At 45.9% G+C, this 16,940-nt stretch overlaps 1 protein-coding gene across 3 annotated transcripts in view; it reads right to left on the bottom strand.

The window, feature by feature from the left end:
• SP1 (Sp1 transcription factor) overlaps positions 1-5,342 on the bottom strand; it is a 28,733-nt gene extending 23,391 nt beyond the window's left edge. The window contains exons 1-3 of one of the 3 annotated variants that reach the window (XM_081848604.1): positions 5,211-5,342; positions 2,610-2,698; positions 342-1,779 (exon numbers count right to left, since the gene is read on the bottom strand). In XM_081848604.1, coding sequence (XP_081704730.1) covers positions 342-1,779; positions 2,610-2,698; positions 5,211-5,217 — 1,534 coding nt within the window. In that variant the 5' untranslated portion in view covers positions 5,218-5,342. Of the gene's footprint in view, positions 1-341; positions 1,780-2,609; positions 2,699-3,965; positions 4,512-4,640; positions 4,818-5,210 lie in introns of those variants that run through there. The other 2 variants (XM_081848605.1, XM_081848603.1) reach the window with 2 other exon arrangements.
• Positions 5,343-16,940: the final 11,598 nt, after the last annotated feature.

Here is a 16,940-nt window from a genome sequence, read left to right on the forward strand (position 1 = left end):
TATAACTGGCATTAGTGCTATAGTATACTGCAAGATATGGACATTCTACATTTTTTAAACTTTCTGAAACAGTGGTCCTCAAATATGAAACAACCCTCAACTAGGCATATCGTAATAATACGGCAAAGCCTTGAAAATTCTGATACATTTTCAGAACTGGAAATGCAACTGTAAGTTTTGTAGTTTGTGTCCTCATTTGCAATCTTCAGCATGTTTGCACTGACACTTCCAATGCATTTCCACTAGCAATGAAGGGCAGAAACTTGCCCTTCTAAAATAGAAACTGATCTCAACCCCAACCTTGCTTTAGCAACCTTGCCTTGCTAAAATCTCCCACTTACCTGTGGCATTTGTTATAGTGAGTGGAAGCCCTTGCAGCTGATGAAGCTGGATCCCAGATCCCAGGGCCCCCAGGTTAATGGTCTGAAGGCCTGGCACAGAGGAAAGCTGAGCGGCATTTACAGTGACGGTGCCACTGGGTAGAGAGGCAGAAGCGATGGGGGTCAGTGTCGTGTTGGTGCTCCCTGTCTGCCCCAGGGAGACTCCTTGCACGGGAGCCAAGGCGATTGTCTGAGCTTGAGGGTTCTGAACCTGGAGATTCTGCAGCTGAATCGTCTGCCAGCTCACCTGCCCGTTTGGCCCCATAGTGGGTGTTCGAATAAAGATTGGACCAGCATTGGGGAGAGCCTGGATCTGCAGGTTCTGCAAGGCATCTTGGGTAGTAAAAGTCTGGCCAGCTTGCCCTCCTTGAACAAGCTGAGGCTGCACCAGGATCTGCTGCTGCTGCTGCTGCTGGTTTTGATCAGCATCTTTCTGCTGCCCTTGCTGGACTGTCACTCCAGCCAACTGCAGAGCATCAGTATTTTGAGCACTTCCTGTCCTCTGAGGCGCCTGCACCTGAACGTTTGTTCCCAGAGTGCCGCTGGTGGAAAAATTCATGATGCTCAAATTACCTGTTGTGGTAGTGGTATTGTAGCTGTTGGCATTGGTAAAGAAAGCGGCAGAATTGGCCTGGGACACAGCCGTGCTGGAGGAACTGACAGAGGCGCCAGATGTTGCTGGTTGAGAGCCACTCTCGCTAGAGCCAGAGGTGCTTAGAGTAACCGACTGAGAAGTGGGTGCCAAACTGGCTGCAATGCTATTGACAGGCAACAAAGTGATATTGCCATTCAAAGCCAGTGGCACATTAGTGACATACTGAGTCTGCCCTGACAGGGCATTCACTCCCTGAATGGGGACAGCCTGCTGCAGAAGATTTGGCATGGCAGCCAGGATATTGCCTGTCCCCGACTGATTTGCAATGAGCTGCTGGTTCGTCCCAGGGATGATCTGCAATTGGCCATTGGCATCCTGTTGGACGCTGACTTGGGTAGGGGTGGTGGCAAACTGCAACTGTTGGCCATCCACAGTTTGAAACTGGGGAATCACCCGGTACTGAATACTGGGTATCATTCCTGGCAAGCCCGTGAGGACTTGCTGGCCCTGCATGTTAGGGGTGGTAGTAACCACATACTGCCCTGTGGTAGCAGGTCGGTTTTTGGATGACGAATCATTCTCATCATTGCTTGTGTTCCCTTGGTCTCTGGGGGAGTCAGAAGTCCCAGAGGGAGTAGAAATTAGTTGCCAACCATTTGCATTCTGGGAGATATGAGTTGCAGCAGTGAGGTCCAGTTCATTTGAGCCTCCTTGTTGTCCCTGTGATCCATCAGCATTCTCATTGGGAGATTCAATCCTGCTGCATGTTGCAGCCAGCAAAGCCAGAGGGGAAGGCTGGGACTCCTATCAGGAAACACAAGACAGAGAGAGGAGGAGTCAGGCACTTGCCTCACTTTCCAGGGGTTTGTACAAAACAGGAAAAGCTAAGGAGGAGCATACAAGCAAGACAGCCTATTGGAAGCTGTTGAGCCACCCACTACAAGCAGCAGAGACTGCAAACATCGGACTCACAAGCACAGTACAGATCAGCTGCAGTGAGAACAGCTTTCACCTCCAAGAAGATTTCTAACAAATACATCCTCCACCATGGTGTGACTTTCAATCACAAACAGCCTTCAAAACCCACACGAGGCAGTGATGGCCACCAACCTAGATGGCTTTAAAAGAGGATTACAGTAGGTAGATTCATGGAGGATGGGACTATGAAAGGCTACTAGCCAAGATGGCTATGCTTTGCCTCCACAGTTGGCGGAAGCAATACTTCTAAATACCAGGTGCTGGAAGCCATCTTCTTGTGCTCAAATCCTGCTTGCTGGTCTCCCACAGGCTTCTGATCAGGCCCACAAACCAAAGGCAAGACAGCTGCACAGTCCAACAATTCTTAAATGAGGAAGTTCAAATTATAAAGCTCACAGGGGCACTGCTAGAATTTGGAGGAGCAGCCTTTAATTAACACACCATCTTCTATGACTGCAAACACTGCTCTATTTCCCCCCCTACTCAGTCTCCAAGCACAAAAGGCTGCAAGAATTCTAAGATTTTAGAGCATGTTCATGAGTAGCTGAAACGGTTACATCCAATGAAACTGAAAATGAGAACGTTTCATCATAATATTCTTCAAAGCTCCCCGCATACAAACAGAAACCGTTGCCTATTTTAGAACCCACACTTACCTGGCCCTCACAGTTCCGTCCATCATTACTGCAGCTTTCTTCTACCTTCTCAGTTTTGACAATAACCATTTCTTCTGAAATATCATGGTCTGCATGGGAATTGGGGGTGCAGGAAGGAAAAAAGAAAAGAGTGAAGACAGAATGGTCAAACACGTACGACAAAGCAAGCAGCTCTACCAGGAGGAAGAACACAGTTTGAAAATACAGATTTAAAAAATAGGGACTTTCAGCATTCTTAGTTACTGTTAAGTAATTCACTTCACTGCAGACAACTCAAAGTATTATGGTTAAGCACCTGGTGTTGTATTGGATAATGGAAAATATAAGTACCTTGCCTTTGGAAAATGTGCTGAAAAGCATCTAGCACCCTGAAGAGCTAACCTTCAGTTAAGGTCTGGGGGTGGGGGAGCAGAAGGAAGAGAGTGTGTTGTGGGGCAGATGTTAGAGAAAACAGACAGCACTAGTGTGTAGTGAACAGTGCTGGGACTGGACCAGGAAGACCCATACTCCAATTCCTGCTTAGCTACAAAGTTTATGAGCATCCCTGAACAAGTCTCAGCTTGACATACCTCACAGAACTGTTCAGAGGATGAGAAGGAATGATATCATGAACTCCTTCAAGAAAGGGCAGGGTACAAATACAACAATAACATCTCAGTTAGCCTTTAAAGGGCACCAACCAACATACCAGAAAGGGGTGATATGCATCATGTATCATCAATGAAAAATTAAGTCAGATGGTGGTGGCAGGGTAGTGGGAGGAGGACCTGCTGTCACATATGTGAAAATAAGATGGCCTCTCCTCACTGAACCAAGCTGTTGTTAATCATAATTGTTGGTGTACAAACTCACAACCACCACATAAAGCAGGCTAGGCAAAGAAATTGTGACTCAAGGATTGTCATATCTCTTGCACCACAAGGATCACTTCCTCCTCATTACTGGTATAGAAGCAATTTTTCAAGCTCTAGAGACACACATTAAATAGCAAATCTGGCAAACAACTCAGGCTGAAAGCCAGGTGGAAAACAATCTTCTTAGCAGATCCAATAGACTCTGTGCTCCCATACTACCATATACAACACGAACAGCTTTTTCCGTGTTTCAGTATTTAAAACTCAGTTGGGAATACCACCCAGTATTCTCAGAGTGCCCTTTACATCTGCATATTTGGGGGGGGGGTTTGCCCCCAAGGGGAATTATCAAGCCTATTTTTAACAGCCTTCCTCACAACATGTCACTAAAATTTTAATTTTCAGTGGCATGCCACTATAAGAAAAAAGGTATCCCCCTTGCTGAAACACACTTCTTTATTTGGTAGTGATGTATCAAGATACCCTGGAACCCCCTTCATACCTTTCAGGTATGAAGCCATTTTTTTTTAAAAAATCATCTGTCTGGACCTGGGGAAGCAGCTGCATGAGTCAGTCCCAAGTGGCGCAGGAGTTATGCAAACTTCTGACTTGCAGTTGACCCAACAAGGAGCTCTGCACCGCTCTAAGCCTTGCATACTTAGTGTATAGCAAAGCTTGCCAAGCAAAGTTTCAAGTCCTAATCATTGAAGAGTTCCAAGTGAATACAACCTTGTTTTAAGGCCCCAAACAGTTTATGGAAAAGACAGCACAGGAGAAATTATCTGGGAAATCCAAGTGTGCGTGGGATCGTTTTAGAAAACAACCAGCAGTAAGTTACTGAAGACTGCCTTCCTGTATTTAGGAGATGTGTGTCTGGCATATGGGCCTAGGCCTCTCTTGAGTTTCTGTCAACCAAATCGCAGAGTTGGAAGGGACCACGAGGCTCTCCAGCCCAAACCCCATTGCAATGCAGGAATCTTTCGCCCAACGTGGGGATCGAACCCACCACCCTCCTGCTCCACCTCGGAAGCAAAGTGCTTAGCCCAGCTATACTTACTCCTGCCGCCCTCCCCCCCCCCGCCCCCGCCCCATGCGGGCAACCTCGTGAGGGAAACCCACGCGCGAGGGAAAGCAACTCTGCACATGCTCAGGAACGCCCCGCCGCTCCTTCACTAACCTCGGTTACTCTGAGAATGACCGCAGCTTGAGCCCCAGCTCAAGTCGCGCAGTGAAGGAAACCTATTTGCCCTTTCCTTTAAACACACACACCCCCCGAGAGACAAGCGCCAGATTCTGCCTCACGGCTTTGGGCCGCACGGCGACGGAGGCTCCTCCGGTGGTGGAGGAGGAGGAGGAGAAGGAGCGGCTGCGGCTGCTGCTACGGCGGAGGCTGCTCCTTCCTTCCCGCCGGGAAATTCCCACCCCCAGCCGTATTCCTGCCCCCACCTGGTCCCGCCCTGGACACCCCCCCCCCGGCACACCCGCGCGCTGGGCCCTGCCCTGGTCCCTGAGGCGACTTGCCGCCCTCCTCCAGCTGCGCTTCCTCCACCCCCCAATGCACGAGCCCCGCGGGCCCCTCCCCGAAGGGCTTCCCCTGCCCTCGGCGGCTCCCGCCCGCCCGCCTTGCCCTCCCCTCAGCCGGGCTCGTTACCCCTCCCCCGCCCGGGTCCCTCCGCCCGGGGGGCTGGGCGGGGCGGGGCGCGGGGAGGGAGGCGGCGCCCCCCGCCCGCGATGGTCCCGTCCTTACCGCTCATGTTGGCCGACGGGGGGAGGCGAACCCAAGTGGCGCCAGAGGGGTGGGCGGGGCGGGGGGCAGCGAAGTCGGTGACGAGGCAGCCTAACCCCACCGGTGACCGCCAAAGGGTTGGCGAGGGGAGGGAGCTGGCGCCGACACGGCCCCGAACTCGAGGGCACGCCTCCTGCCGCGGCGCCCAATCACGGAGCCGGGAAGGGATGGCGGGAGGCGGAGGTTAGCCGTGAGTGGCGTGGCGCCCGGCCATTAGGGCGGAAACGAGGCGGGGTTTTGTCGCGGGGCGGGAGGGGGAAGTGAGAGAGGAGAAGGAGTAATTTACGAAAAGCTCCGCGGCGGTAGGCCTTTCGGGAAACGCCTCTAGGCGAGGCCCCACCCAAATGGCGGGAGGGCGTGGGAGGCGGGGCTTGGCCGAAAGCTCTTCTGAACTAGCTGTTCCGAGTGGGGCGGGCAGGAGGCAAAGCTAATAACAGGCGGCGCCTACGGCCAATCGCGGGAGGGGGGGTTCTGAGGCCTGAACGGGCGTGATGAACTTGTGCGGCTTAACTCGTGATTGAATTGCCTGTAATCCAATCACGGCTGAGGCTCTCCCCTCCGCCCACAAGACCGTTTCGCAAAGTGGGTTTGGGGAGGCCTGGGATAATGCGGGGAATGACACGGAATGTAGCCAATCAGCTTCCGCAGAGAGAATGGTGAGGGAAAGACGCGTTTCAGAGTGATGGAACGCTTAGCCAAACAGCGCCAAGAAGAGACAAGAGAAAAACAGTCTGCCCCAATGAGGAAGAGGGACCTCCTTAAATTGGCCAATGGGCGAGGCGGTCCCTGCGGTGTGTGGTTGTTTTTTGAGGAAAAGGTGACGGATGTTGGCGCCATTTTAGCTCAGGCGGAGAGGGCGACGTCCCGCCTTTTTCCTCCATTTAATGAAGCGGTTATGTAACAAGTGACGCGAGTGGGGTTTTTTTTTCTTCCTGGGAATTGGCGAAAGGTCTCACATCCGGTCATAACTTGAGGGGCTGGGCGAGACAGTTAATTTTTTTTTTTTTTTTTGCGCTAATTGCCAGCGAAAAGAAGATGGAGACACGGGGAGGAGGAAGGGTCAGGTGTTGTTCTTTTCTCACGTGTTGCGCATAACACGCTTTTTAGAGCAGCAGCCACAGAAACTAGAAACGGTGCCCTTCAGAAAAGGAGCGGGTCACTCTGCACGTGCCCAGAGGCACGTGAGTTTAAGGGCCAGGGTTTCTAGCCGGATCTGTTTCTTCTGTATTATTTTTGTTACCAAGACCAATAGTTAAAGGTGTTCGTTTTCCCCACAGCCTCTCTTTCTCCTGGTTTCATACCTGTGCTGGTCTACACTGAAACCCCACTGTTGTCAGTGGAAGCTGAATTTCAGTTCCACACGTTTACCCAAATACCCAGTGGGTCAGTTACAGTTGCATGACAATTGTAAGAAATCAATCTTACAGTGTGGCAGCACCTAAACTTTGTAACTCGCTGCTGGTTGACATTAGGCAGGCATCTTCACTGTACCCTTTTCAGCGCCTGCTAAAAGTATTTTTGGTTAGACAAACCTGCATTGCAGGGGGTTGGACTAGATAACCGTCAGGATCCCTTAATAATAATAATAATAATAAATTTTATCAAGCTGTACAACTGTGCTTCTACACAGATGTCTGTTTTTATCTGATTGTAGTTTATCACTGGTTTTACTTTTGAATGTTGTTTTGAATAGCTGTTTTTAATTGTTTTACCAATAATTCATTTGAGGTTTACAGTAATAATAATAATAATAATAATAATAATAATAATAATTTTTTATTTATACCCCGCCCTCCCCAGCCAAGACCGGGCTCAGAGCGGCTTACAAGCAATAATAAAAACAAGATGAATGATTACAAACTTAAAAACAAAATAAAATACATTAAAATAATGGAACATTAAAATATTAAAATGTAGCCTCATCGCAGGAGGAGAAGAAAAGAAAAAAAGGGGGGGAAAAGAGAGGGAGGGAGGGAGGGAGGGAGGGAGGGAATCAAATAGATTCCCTCAAATAGAATAGAATAGAATAGAATCAAACAGTAGAGTCATATCCAATCAGAGCCACCTTATGCAATAATTTCCTTTTGATTGGATAACTTTGGCTAATGCAAACTGGTCAGTGTAGGGTGAAAAGGTCAGCAAAATGAAATCCATCTAAGCAGGCGTTTAGATAACCAGACTTTCAAGGATTGCACAGAGTTTTCCATATAATCGGAACAATCTCTTCCCATAAAACTTTAGGTGTTGGTCAGGTAACTCATGTCTGAATCCTGTATTTGTTATCTCACCTTAAGAATGTAAGAAAACTGCTGCTGGACCAAAGACCCGGCCTGTTCTCAGTGGCAAGCCAGAAGTCTATAAGAAGCCCAAGAGCAGGACCTGAGTGGAATAGCACCATCTCTACTTGTAATTCCCAGCAATTTTTATCCAGAGATTGCCTCTGGCACTAGACATAGAGCCATCATGACGAGTAGTCATTGATAGCTTTATCCTCCATGAATTTGTTTGATCCTCTTTTTTTTTTTTAAATGATATTTATTAAAGTTTCCATTAAAACACATAAACACACAAACATACACAAACAAAATACAGGTATAATTTCAATCCCTTTTTTTTTCTTAAACCTTATTTCCCCGACCTCCTCACACCTCCCCCTTCTGTATTATAATTTCATTATTATCCGCTCAACAAGTTCTTATCTTATTTCTCAACCTTAACTTAATAATTTGTTTAAATCATGCTATTATTTTCCTTTTCTTCTTTCTTCCGTTCCTCAATTTATTTTTAAAAACCTTATATCTATTTAATTTAAAAAACCCAATTTTAACTTAATCTTAAACCTTTTTCCTAAAGTCGACCCAAGTTTCCCTTCCACGATTTTCCCACATTCCATAAAATTGCAAAGAATATATATATAAAAAAGAACTTAACAGAATTTGTTTGATCCTCTTTTAAAGCCATCCAAGCTGGTGGCCACCACATCTCATGGAAGCAAACTCTTAACTATGCACTGTGAAAAAGTACCTTCTTTTGTCAGTCCTATATCCATATCATGCATTGTCTTACAGACTTCTATCATCTCCCACCCCCTGTTGTTTTTCAAACTAAAAAGTTGCAACCTTTCCTCCTAGGGAAGTTGCTCCAGTATCCCCCCCCCCCTTTCTGAACCTGGTAATCCTTTCTTCCTCCAAATTGAAAGGAGGATATGACCAAATAAGTGCCCTGCATTAATCTGTAGCTGGGATTTCCCTGCTTGGACCCACTTTGCCTTCCTCTTCCATTCCAGGGATGGATAAATCATTTCATATGGACTTAGAAACTTTGTATACCACAAGGTCAAATATTTTCATCCCTGGATAAGTTAAGGGAGGAAATGTTGAGCTAAGAAATAAGTATCCATGCAGGCCTTCATTTGCACCCGTGTGAACCAAATGTAAAAAGGTGGTGTTAATGTAAAAACAAAATAAAAGTGAGGCTCTGGTGCCCTGCAGCAAAAAGAAATATAAGCAGGATAGTTACTGCTTCATAAACTTTATAACGCAGATGAAGTGAAGTTATTTCCCCCCTTGTAAGTGTTGGAAGCTTCAGGAAAGAAGCAAAGGATAGGACAAAATTCTGCTATTCTTTCAGTGTTGCACTGGATATCCTCTTGGAGAAAGCTCAAAATGCAGCGTGAGAGCAGCTGCTGTCTATGTTAAACCAGCAGCTGGAAAATTCTGCCTCTACCAAGTATGACCTCACGCCCCCATTCCCATCCGAGGGAATTGTTTTCATTTCAATTCTGGAGATCAGAGGGCAACCAAAATAACAGTGTTTCTTAGTCAACCATTCAAGTTTTGAAGAGAAGGAAAAGCCTCTAGACAGAAATGCAGAGGATGCAGAACCCATAAAAGCAAAGAAACAGCAGCTATAAAAAAACAATATGGAAACTTCTGCTGCTGCCTAGTTTCATATCTAAGTGCTTTGAAGAGTTGCGAGGGGCAGGGCTATAGATGCTGATCCAGAGACATCATCGAAAAGCTCTGAAGCAGGAACTGGAGCCACTGGTTAAGTGGATATAAGCAGATCTGCTTGAGCTGCAGGCCAGCGTGATATTCAGGATCCACTTTGCCCCGTTGGTTTCCTGGGTAGAGGGCCCTGTGGCGCAGTTGTACTGTCCCCAGTTTGTCATGTTAAGATTACCCAGCCCTCCATCATGTATAAGCAAATGAGAGGAGTCAAGTCAGTCAAGTTCTCAATACACAACCAGAAGAAAGGCTTCTGTCTCACACAGTGACAGCCCCTACCTCCTGGCATTGTCACCCTTCTTGCTTCATCCCTGAGCGCCCCCTGGACATCTTCCTGACTAGGTGACTGCCTGGAAAATGACACCTGTCAATCAGCACCCACCTGGGCCATGGATCTTGAAAGTCACTGATTACCAAAATACTGTGTTTTATTTCAGTTTTTATCTACATACTTGCTATTTCTCCCCATCTTCCTTGTTACCTATACTTTTGAATAAACTGGGCCAATTGGTGCCAAAGAAGGATAGGACTTTCTTTATGTATGCTACTACTGCAGCAAGAATTCTTCTGGCAAAGTATTGGAAGATGCAAGAACTACCTACTCTTGAAGAATGGCAGACAGAGGTGATTGACTTCATGGGACTGGCAGAGATGACCGGCAGAATTCGTGACCAGGGGAAAGAGGCAGTGGAAGAAGACTGGAAGAAATTTAAAATATATCTTAAAAACTGTTGTAAAATTGAGGAGTGTTAAGATGTCAAGGGGTAAGAAGCAGAGAACTACAGCTGTAATTAACAAATTTATGGGAATTTAATGAAGGGAACTAAATGGATAAATTGACTAAAGGGTTGCTAAAAAATTTTAAAATAAGGATGCAGCGAAAGGGTGGTAAGGGGAAGTCGATTGAAAGAAGTTATAAGAAAATAAGATTATGAATTTATTTATGTTTGATTTGTTTATGTTTGTTTGTATGTTGTGATGTGTTTGTTCTTTAATTATGTGTTTTAAAAACTGAATAAAAATTATTATAAAAAAAAAAATACTTTTGAATAAACTGATGGATTGGATTCTCGGGGTGTACTGGTTTCTGGACACACTCAAGAGCTGGTTGTCCTCCCACATTCGTTAGACATCTTGGGCTATGTAACTGGTAGTCACACAATGCTGGGAGAGCAGGAGGGGAAGCAGACTGAAGTTGCTAAGCAGGAGATTTGGAATTCAGCTATCTGTTAACCTACCATAACCCCTTGCTGTGTGAGACATAAGCAGGTAGTGGCAGTAGCAAGAATATGATGGGCTACCGAGTGCTGCTAGGCTATCTTGCAGGGTTGGTGCTGGAGCGGGGCCACCCTACCATTACAGCGCAAACACAATGAGCACTCAAGTTGGTTGGCCAGCTGGCATCCCATTACCATGCAACTCTGGTTCAGTAACTGATCTTGCTAAACTTGTGTCTGACAGACTACAAAATGGATGATTTCTTGCAAAGGGACTTAATTGCTTTTCTTTATTAGCTTACTTTGGACTCTCAGCATCTGATAGGATTCCAGTTTTTAAAAGATTTGGTAGAATGCTTGTGCCAAAAACAGCATTGTAGGCAAAAAAGAACAACAGCTTTTCCTGGCATTGCATGAAGAAGGGGGAGTTCATGTTGGTCTGTCATGCAGCTTTTAAAGGCACAGGACCCTTGTTTTTGGAAGGAGATTGCCAAGATGGTTTGTAACACTTCAGGACTACTGCCACAAGAACTATTGAACCAGTTGCTGCATAATCCTGGGCTGAGGCCTAACCCAGGCAGCTACCTAGAAGCAGCTGTGCTTTGGTCCCAGAGCTTCCTGTGGGTACAGAAAGGAATCTAACATCATCCAAGAACTGGAAAGGAAAACGAGGATCTAGAAATTGGAAATGCCTTATATAAATAACATTTCTTCTGCCCTTTGCTTATCAAAATGGCAAAGAGTTCTGCACTTCAAGCACCTAGAATGATGAATGTACACCCTAGGTCCAATACCTGTTATGGTTGCCTATGGCCCTAGCTTGGACTGGCCTGGATCTCGACCAAAGTAACTTCTACAGTGGTGCCCCGCAAGACGAATGCCTCGCAAGACGGAAAACTCGCTAGACGAAAGAGTTTTCCGTTTTGGAGGTGCTTCGCAAAACAAATTTCCTATGGGCTTGCTTCGCAAGACGAAAATGTCTTGCGAGTTCCTGCGGGGTTTTTCCCCTCCCCCCCTTTTTCTAAGCCGCTTATCCGATAAGCCGCTAAAAGCCGCTAAACCGCTAATAGCGCTAATCTGCTAAGCCGTCAATGGGCTTGCTTTGCAAGACGAAAAAACCGCTAGACGAAGAGACTCGCGGAACGGATTCTTTTCGTCTTGCGAGGCACCACTGTATCCAAGTTTCACTGGCTGCAACTAGATTTTTGCTTGTTTCATAAGAAGAGCCCCACTGGTTGAGACCAAATGCCAGTCAAGTCCAGCATACCTTCCTCAGATGAAAACAGGGACATTCTGTTCTCCATCGGTAATACTGATGGCTTCCTGATCTTATGGTGGCCAACCAGATATGTACGTCAGTTGTTCCCAAACTCCCCTTTCCCCACAGGCCACCTGAAAATGGCTGAGGGTCTTGGCGAACCACTTAATGGTTTTCCTGCTCGTCATAGCAATTGCAATGTGCTCTGCTAGACATTGCATGATTTTTAATTGTCTTTTAGCGGACATGCTGCAAACCACACAAATGAGGCTCATGAAAGACCAGCAGACCACAGTTTGAGAGCCCTTCACTGATGGGAAGCCTGCAAAGCAGAACATGAGCACAACAGCACTCTCCCTGCTGGGTTCTCCCAGCAACTGGTATTCAGCAATATAGCAAGCAGCAGAAGGCATGAGAACAGATCATTCAAGCACCAGGACTGGTGGGGGCTGCTGCTATCTCTTGTCTCTGGGTCAGATCTTGTAATTCTGCTGTAGAACTGCCCCATTGACAATTCCAGCTTGGGAATGAGACGCTTAAAGAACATTTTGTCATCTAGCTTGCGGTTAAGTAGCTTTTTGATTAGTCTGGAGCCGATGAGTCATAATTACAACTAATTGCCTGTTTACTGAAAATGCAGATTTTACTCAGCATCTTCTTCAGCAACTAGTTCTCACCGGGGAGGCGGTTCAGAAACTTAACTGATTTCAGTTATCTTCCTCTGTTATTATTACATTAAATAAATATAATTGAGGAAAGGAAGGATGCCGTCTGTGTAAAAGAAATGGGAATCAGCGGACCACATCTTGTTCATTTTCATAGAGGTGAGAGAGAGGGAGATTAACACATGTATCTATTTTTATTTAAGTTGTATACCAACTTTGTATTTCAAGAAATCACAAAGCAATTTACATCTCAACAAAAACCAAAGTAGATTACATATATAAAAATACAGATTCTACACAGCAGATGGCAATAATAACAAAAACAGCATTATACATTTTAAGTAACAAAATTGAGCAATAAATCTCTAAACATTGGGCTGTATCCAACATTTTCTGTCCACTAGCATGGATAGGTGAGTTTTAATGTTCTGCTAGTAGAAACTTGTTGTGCAACAGATTGCACAATTTATTGTGCAACAGAGTTACCAGCAAACTGCTTATGCAGTCTCTTACACAACACCATTCTGCTGACGCAAAAATCCATAGAACACGTTTACCATTAAGTGACTTTAATGTAGCACTACATTGGATACAACCCAATATTCATGAGTATGCAAGTAAAATGAACGCAAAAGTGAATCATACCAAATAAAGAAGCAAGAGCGTACAACATAATTACAATATATAGCTTTTAAAAGTCCCTGAATATTGCAAAAAAGCATCCTCGCATTTAATAATACAAATTAGGAATTCAAGAACCCTAGCAAGAACCCACTCATTAAACAATCACCTTTCACCCACTCACATTTTATTCACTTATTTATCGCTCCTCTCAATTCTCACTTCAGCAAACCTCTCATAGATTCAACAGCCAATGAGCATGTCCAAATCCAACAGGTGAAAACAACTCTCACTTAGGGAGATCAGGAGCCCTTCCTCCTTCAACCCACTGTCACCCCAGGAGGATTTAGGTGTGGCCAGCAACAAACTTGTGGGTCACAAGCTCACAAGGAGCATCTCAGTTGATCAAACAGCAATAAAGCATGTCTCTCTTCAAAGAACAATATTGCCCCAAGGAAAAAAGACATTGGCAAAGGACAAATCCTAGCAGGACTAATCTACACGCCATTTATAATCCTTTAATCTTGTTTATGACTAGAGACTGGCTGTGGTTGTACTAACTCAAAAGCTGCTTGTGAAAATTCATGGAAAATACAGAACTATATTTATTTATTGTAAATAAATGTACAGTGGTACCTCAGGTTAAGAACTTAATTCGTTCCAGAGGTCTCTCTGCCTAGCCTACAGGGTTGTTGAGTGGATTAAAATGGGAAGACAACCATGTCACACACCACCTTGAGCCTGGAGGAAAGGTGGGCTAGGAATGCAATAAAGAAACAAAAGATGACCTAACCTAACCTAACCTGGGGAGAAAACAGCAAAGACCTGATGAAGAGAGCACAGCAGAGGCAATATTTTCTGAGATTCCTCTGGAAAAACAATCTCTCAAAGGACCTGTTGATGGCATTTTACCATTGCACTGTGGAGAGTGTATTAACTTATGGTCTGTGTGTGTGCTTTGGGAGCTGCATGGCCAGGGAAAAAACAATGCTGTCCATGGTTGTAAAGACTGCAGAGAGAATAATTGGGTGCACTCTTCCCACCTTAGATCAAATCTATGCTGCCAGGTGCCATAAGAAAGCGGCAGAGATAGCGCAGGAGAGTACGCACCCCGGAAATGATCTCTTTCAGCTTCTGCCTTCTGGAAGAAGGTATAGGGTTATAAAGGCCAGGACTAGCCACCTGAGAAACAGTTTCTACGCAAATGCAATTCTGGTTCTAAACACAGCATAAGGGGTCTCTATAGTATAGTGTATTTTAAAATGGGGATTCAGATTTTTTAGGGGTTTCTGAATGTTTTATGTAGTTTTTCGATTTCATTGTTCTTCATGGGACAATGACAATAAAGATATCGTATATCGTTTATGAGTATGCCCATTAAATACCAAAGACAGAATTCATCCCATGACAAGCCTAGCTTGAGGATCTTTATCAGAAAAATGTCACCAGGGCAGGTTGGGGGTGGGTGAGGGAGTAATGCCGCACTCAAGCCCCTCTGCCTATGGTGTTCCATACCTTAACTATTAACAGCAGTGATGTGGGATGAATCCGGGGCTTTTTTTCAGCCGGAACTCCATCGAACGCCTTTCCGGTACCTCTTAGGTGGGTGCCATTGCCATTATAGGATAGCAAGGGAGGCGTTCATGTTCTAGAAAAATAGCACTGGATCAATCAATGGAAAAAAGCAGCTCTCACAGCACCTCCATGAAGTTTTAAAGAGTTTGTTGCCTAGGGCAGCACAATAGCCCCCCTTCCCATGACCCAGGCAATCAGTGACCATTGTCAGGTATCCTGGCAGACAGGATTTCTGCTGTAGACCACCTTCTCTGCTGTAGATCACCTCCTTCTGTGATGTATGTATGATGTTTTAGGGGGTTGGTCTTAGGCTACAAGGTGGGCAATTTCAAAAGTCTGTATAAGGGCTTGCACACCATTGTTCAGGGTTCTCCCTCTTGTGTGCGGTGAGTGAGGACCCTGTTGCAGCAGTTTAATAAAGACCAGGCTTACTAGCCGTTTTGCTTCTCAATATACAGTCATACCTTGGAAGCCACCTTCCACCGTGTAGAGATGGGACAAGACAGTGGACAAAGTCTATTCCAGTATACCTGAAGGAGTGTCTCCACCCCCATCGTTCTGCCCGGACACTGAGGTCCAGCGCCGAGGGCCTTCTGGCGGTTCCCTCGCTGCGAGAAGCCAAGTTACAGGGAACCAGGGAGAGGGCCTTCTCGGTAGTGGCACCCACCCTGTGGAACGCCCTCCCACCAGATGTCAAAGAGAAAAATAACTAGCAAACTTTTAGAAGACATCTGAAGGCAGCCCTGTTTAGGGAAGCTTTTAATGTTTAATAGGTTATTATATTTTAGTGTTTTGTTGGAAGCCGCCCAGAGTGGCTGGGGTATAAATAATAAATTATTATTATTATTATTATTATTATTATTATTATTATTATTATTCCACCTCCCTGCATGATGACAGAATTGGAGAAGACTAAGTGGTCTGCTTTTGAGGTGGCACTTGTACCCAGATTTTTCAGATACGAGCCCAGCTTCCTGCCTCTTCTCAGATCCTAGAGAAATAAATTCTAAATTCTCCCCAGTCCAAGGGAACACAAACCAAGCTGCTGCCTTCTCCCTGTGAAGAGCCTGTAATTTAAACCAGCAGTTCAGATCTATGGCAATTCTCTGCTAAGGAAGAAAACAAACCCATGTCAAAGCAGTGCCAGCCCACAGAGAGGAGGGCGGCCTCGTTTAGGGGTTGAGCTTTCTCAGTCAGCTACCCTGGTGTGCCCTGAGTTGCGCTTAGGAACATCCCTCTGGGGTGTGGCTTGTTTGCCCGATCTGCTCCAACTTGCCCAGAGAGAGGCTTGCAGATGCGGGCCGGCAGCTACTGGGTGGCCTAGGAGCTATTTTAGGGAGGCTGTTTTGTTAATGTTACCTTTCAGAAGGAGGGAAGGGCGTAGACAGCACGCCAACCCCAGCAAAATGCAGGCATAGAATGTGCTTGGCAGCCAAGCTCAGATTCCTATTTGACAGGCATAGGCTTGTGTTTGTCCCCATCCACGAGACTAAAGTTACCAGATCAACAATTTGAAATAAGGGAAGTCAGCGAGCTGCGGCGGCGCCGTGACCCACCATAGCATTGCAGGAGAGGTTCGGTAGGCAGCAGTCCTGACCCCACTTCCCTGGGAGTTAGTCTCTTTGAATTCAGTGGAATTTCCTTCTGAGTAGGGCATGTACCCTTAAATCCAACTGGGAATCACTGGAGTTCAGCCTGCAACAATTCCTTGAGGGCTGCAAGCTAACAGAGGCACGTGAAAAGTCACAGGCTTTTTCATTTTGTGTGGAGTAACTTTTTTGCTCGCCTTAATCACACATACAGCAGACCCACCTGCTTGTATTGGCTCCTGGGCTCCTTGACTCTGGCCCCTGACTCCAAGGGCTGCATTTCTGAAACGAAGACCCAGCTGCCCTACTAGCAGCGGTGGGTTAGCAGTCAGGGGATGGAGATACATTTGGGCTGGTGGAAGAGAGTGCAGCCAAACCCCCATGGCCTGGGGAAGGAGCTTGTGCTGAGCTGGCAGGGGAGCTTGATACATAATAACAATATTAATAATAATAATAATAATAATAATAATAATAATAATAATAATAATAATAATTTATTTATTTATACCCCGCCCATCTGGCTGGGCCTCCCCAGCCACTCTGGGCGGCTTCCATAAATACAGTAAAATATCACAGATTAAAAACTTCCCTGAACAGGGCTGCCTTAAGATGTCTTCTGAATCTCAGGTAGTTGTTTATCGCTTTGACATCTGCTGGAAGGGCGTTCCACAGGGCGGGCGCCACTACCGAGAAGGCCCTCTGCCTGGTTCCCTGTAGATTTGCTTCTCACAATGAGGGAACCGCCAGAAGGCCCTCGGC

Source organism: Podarcis erhardii, assembly GCF_964252035.2.
Source record: "Podarcis erhardii genome assembly, chromosome: 2".
Classification (NCBI taxonomy): Eukaryota; Metazoa; Chordata; class Lepidosauria; order Squamata; family Lacertidae; genus Podarcis; species Podarcis erhardii.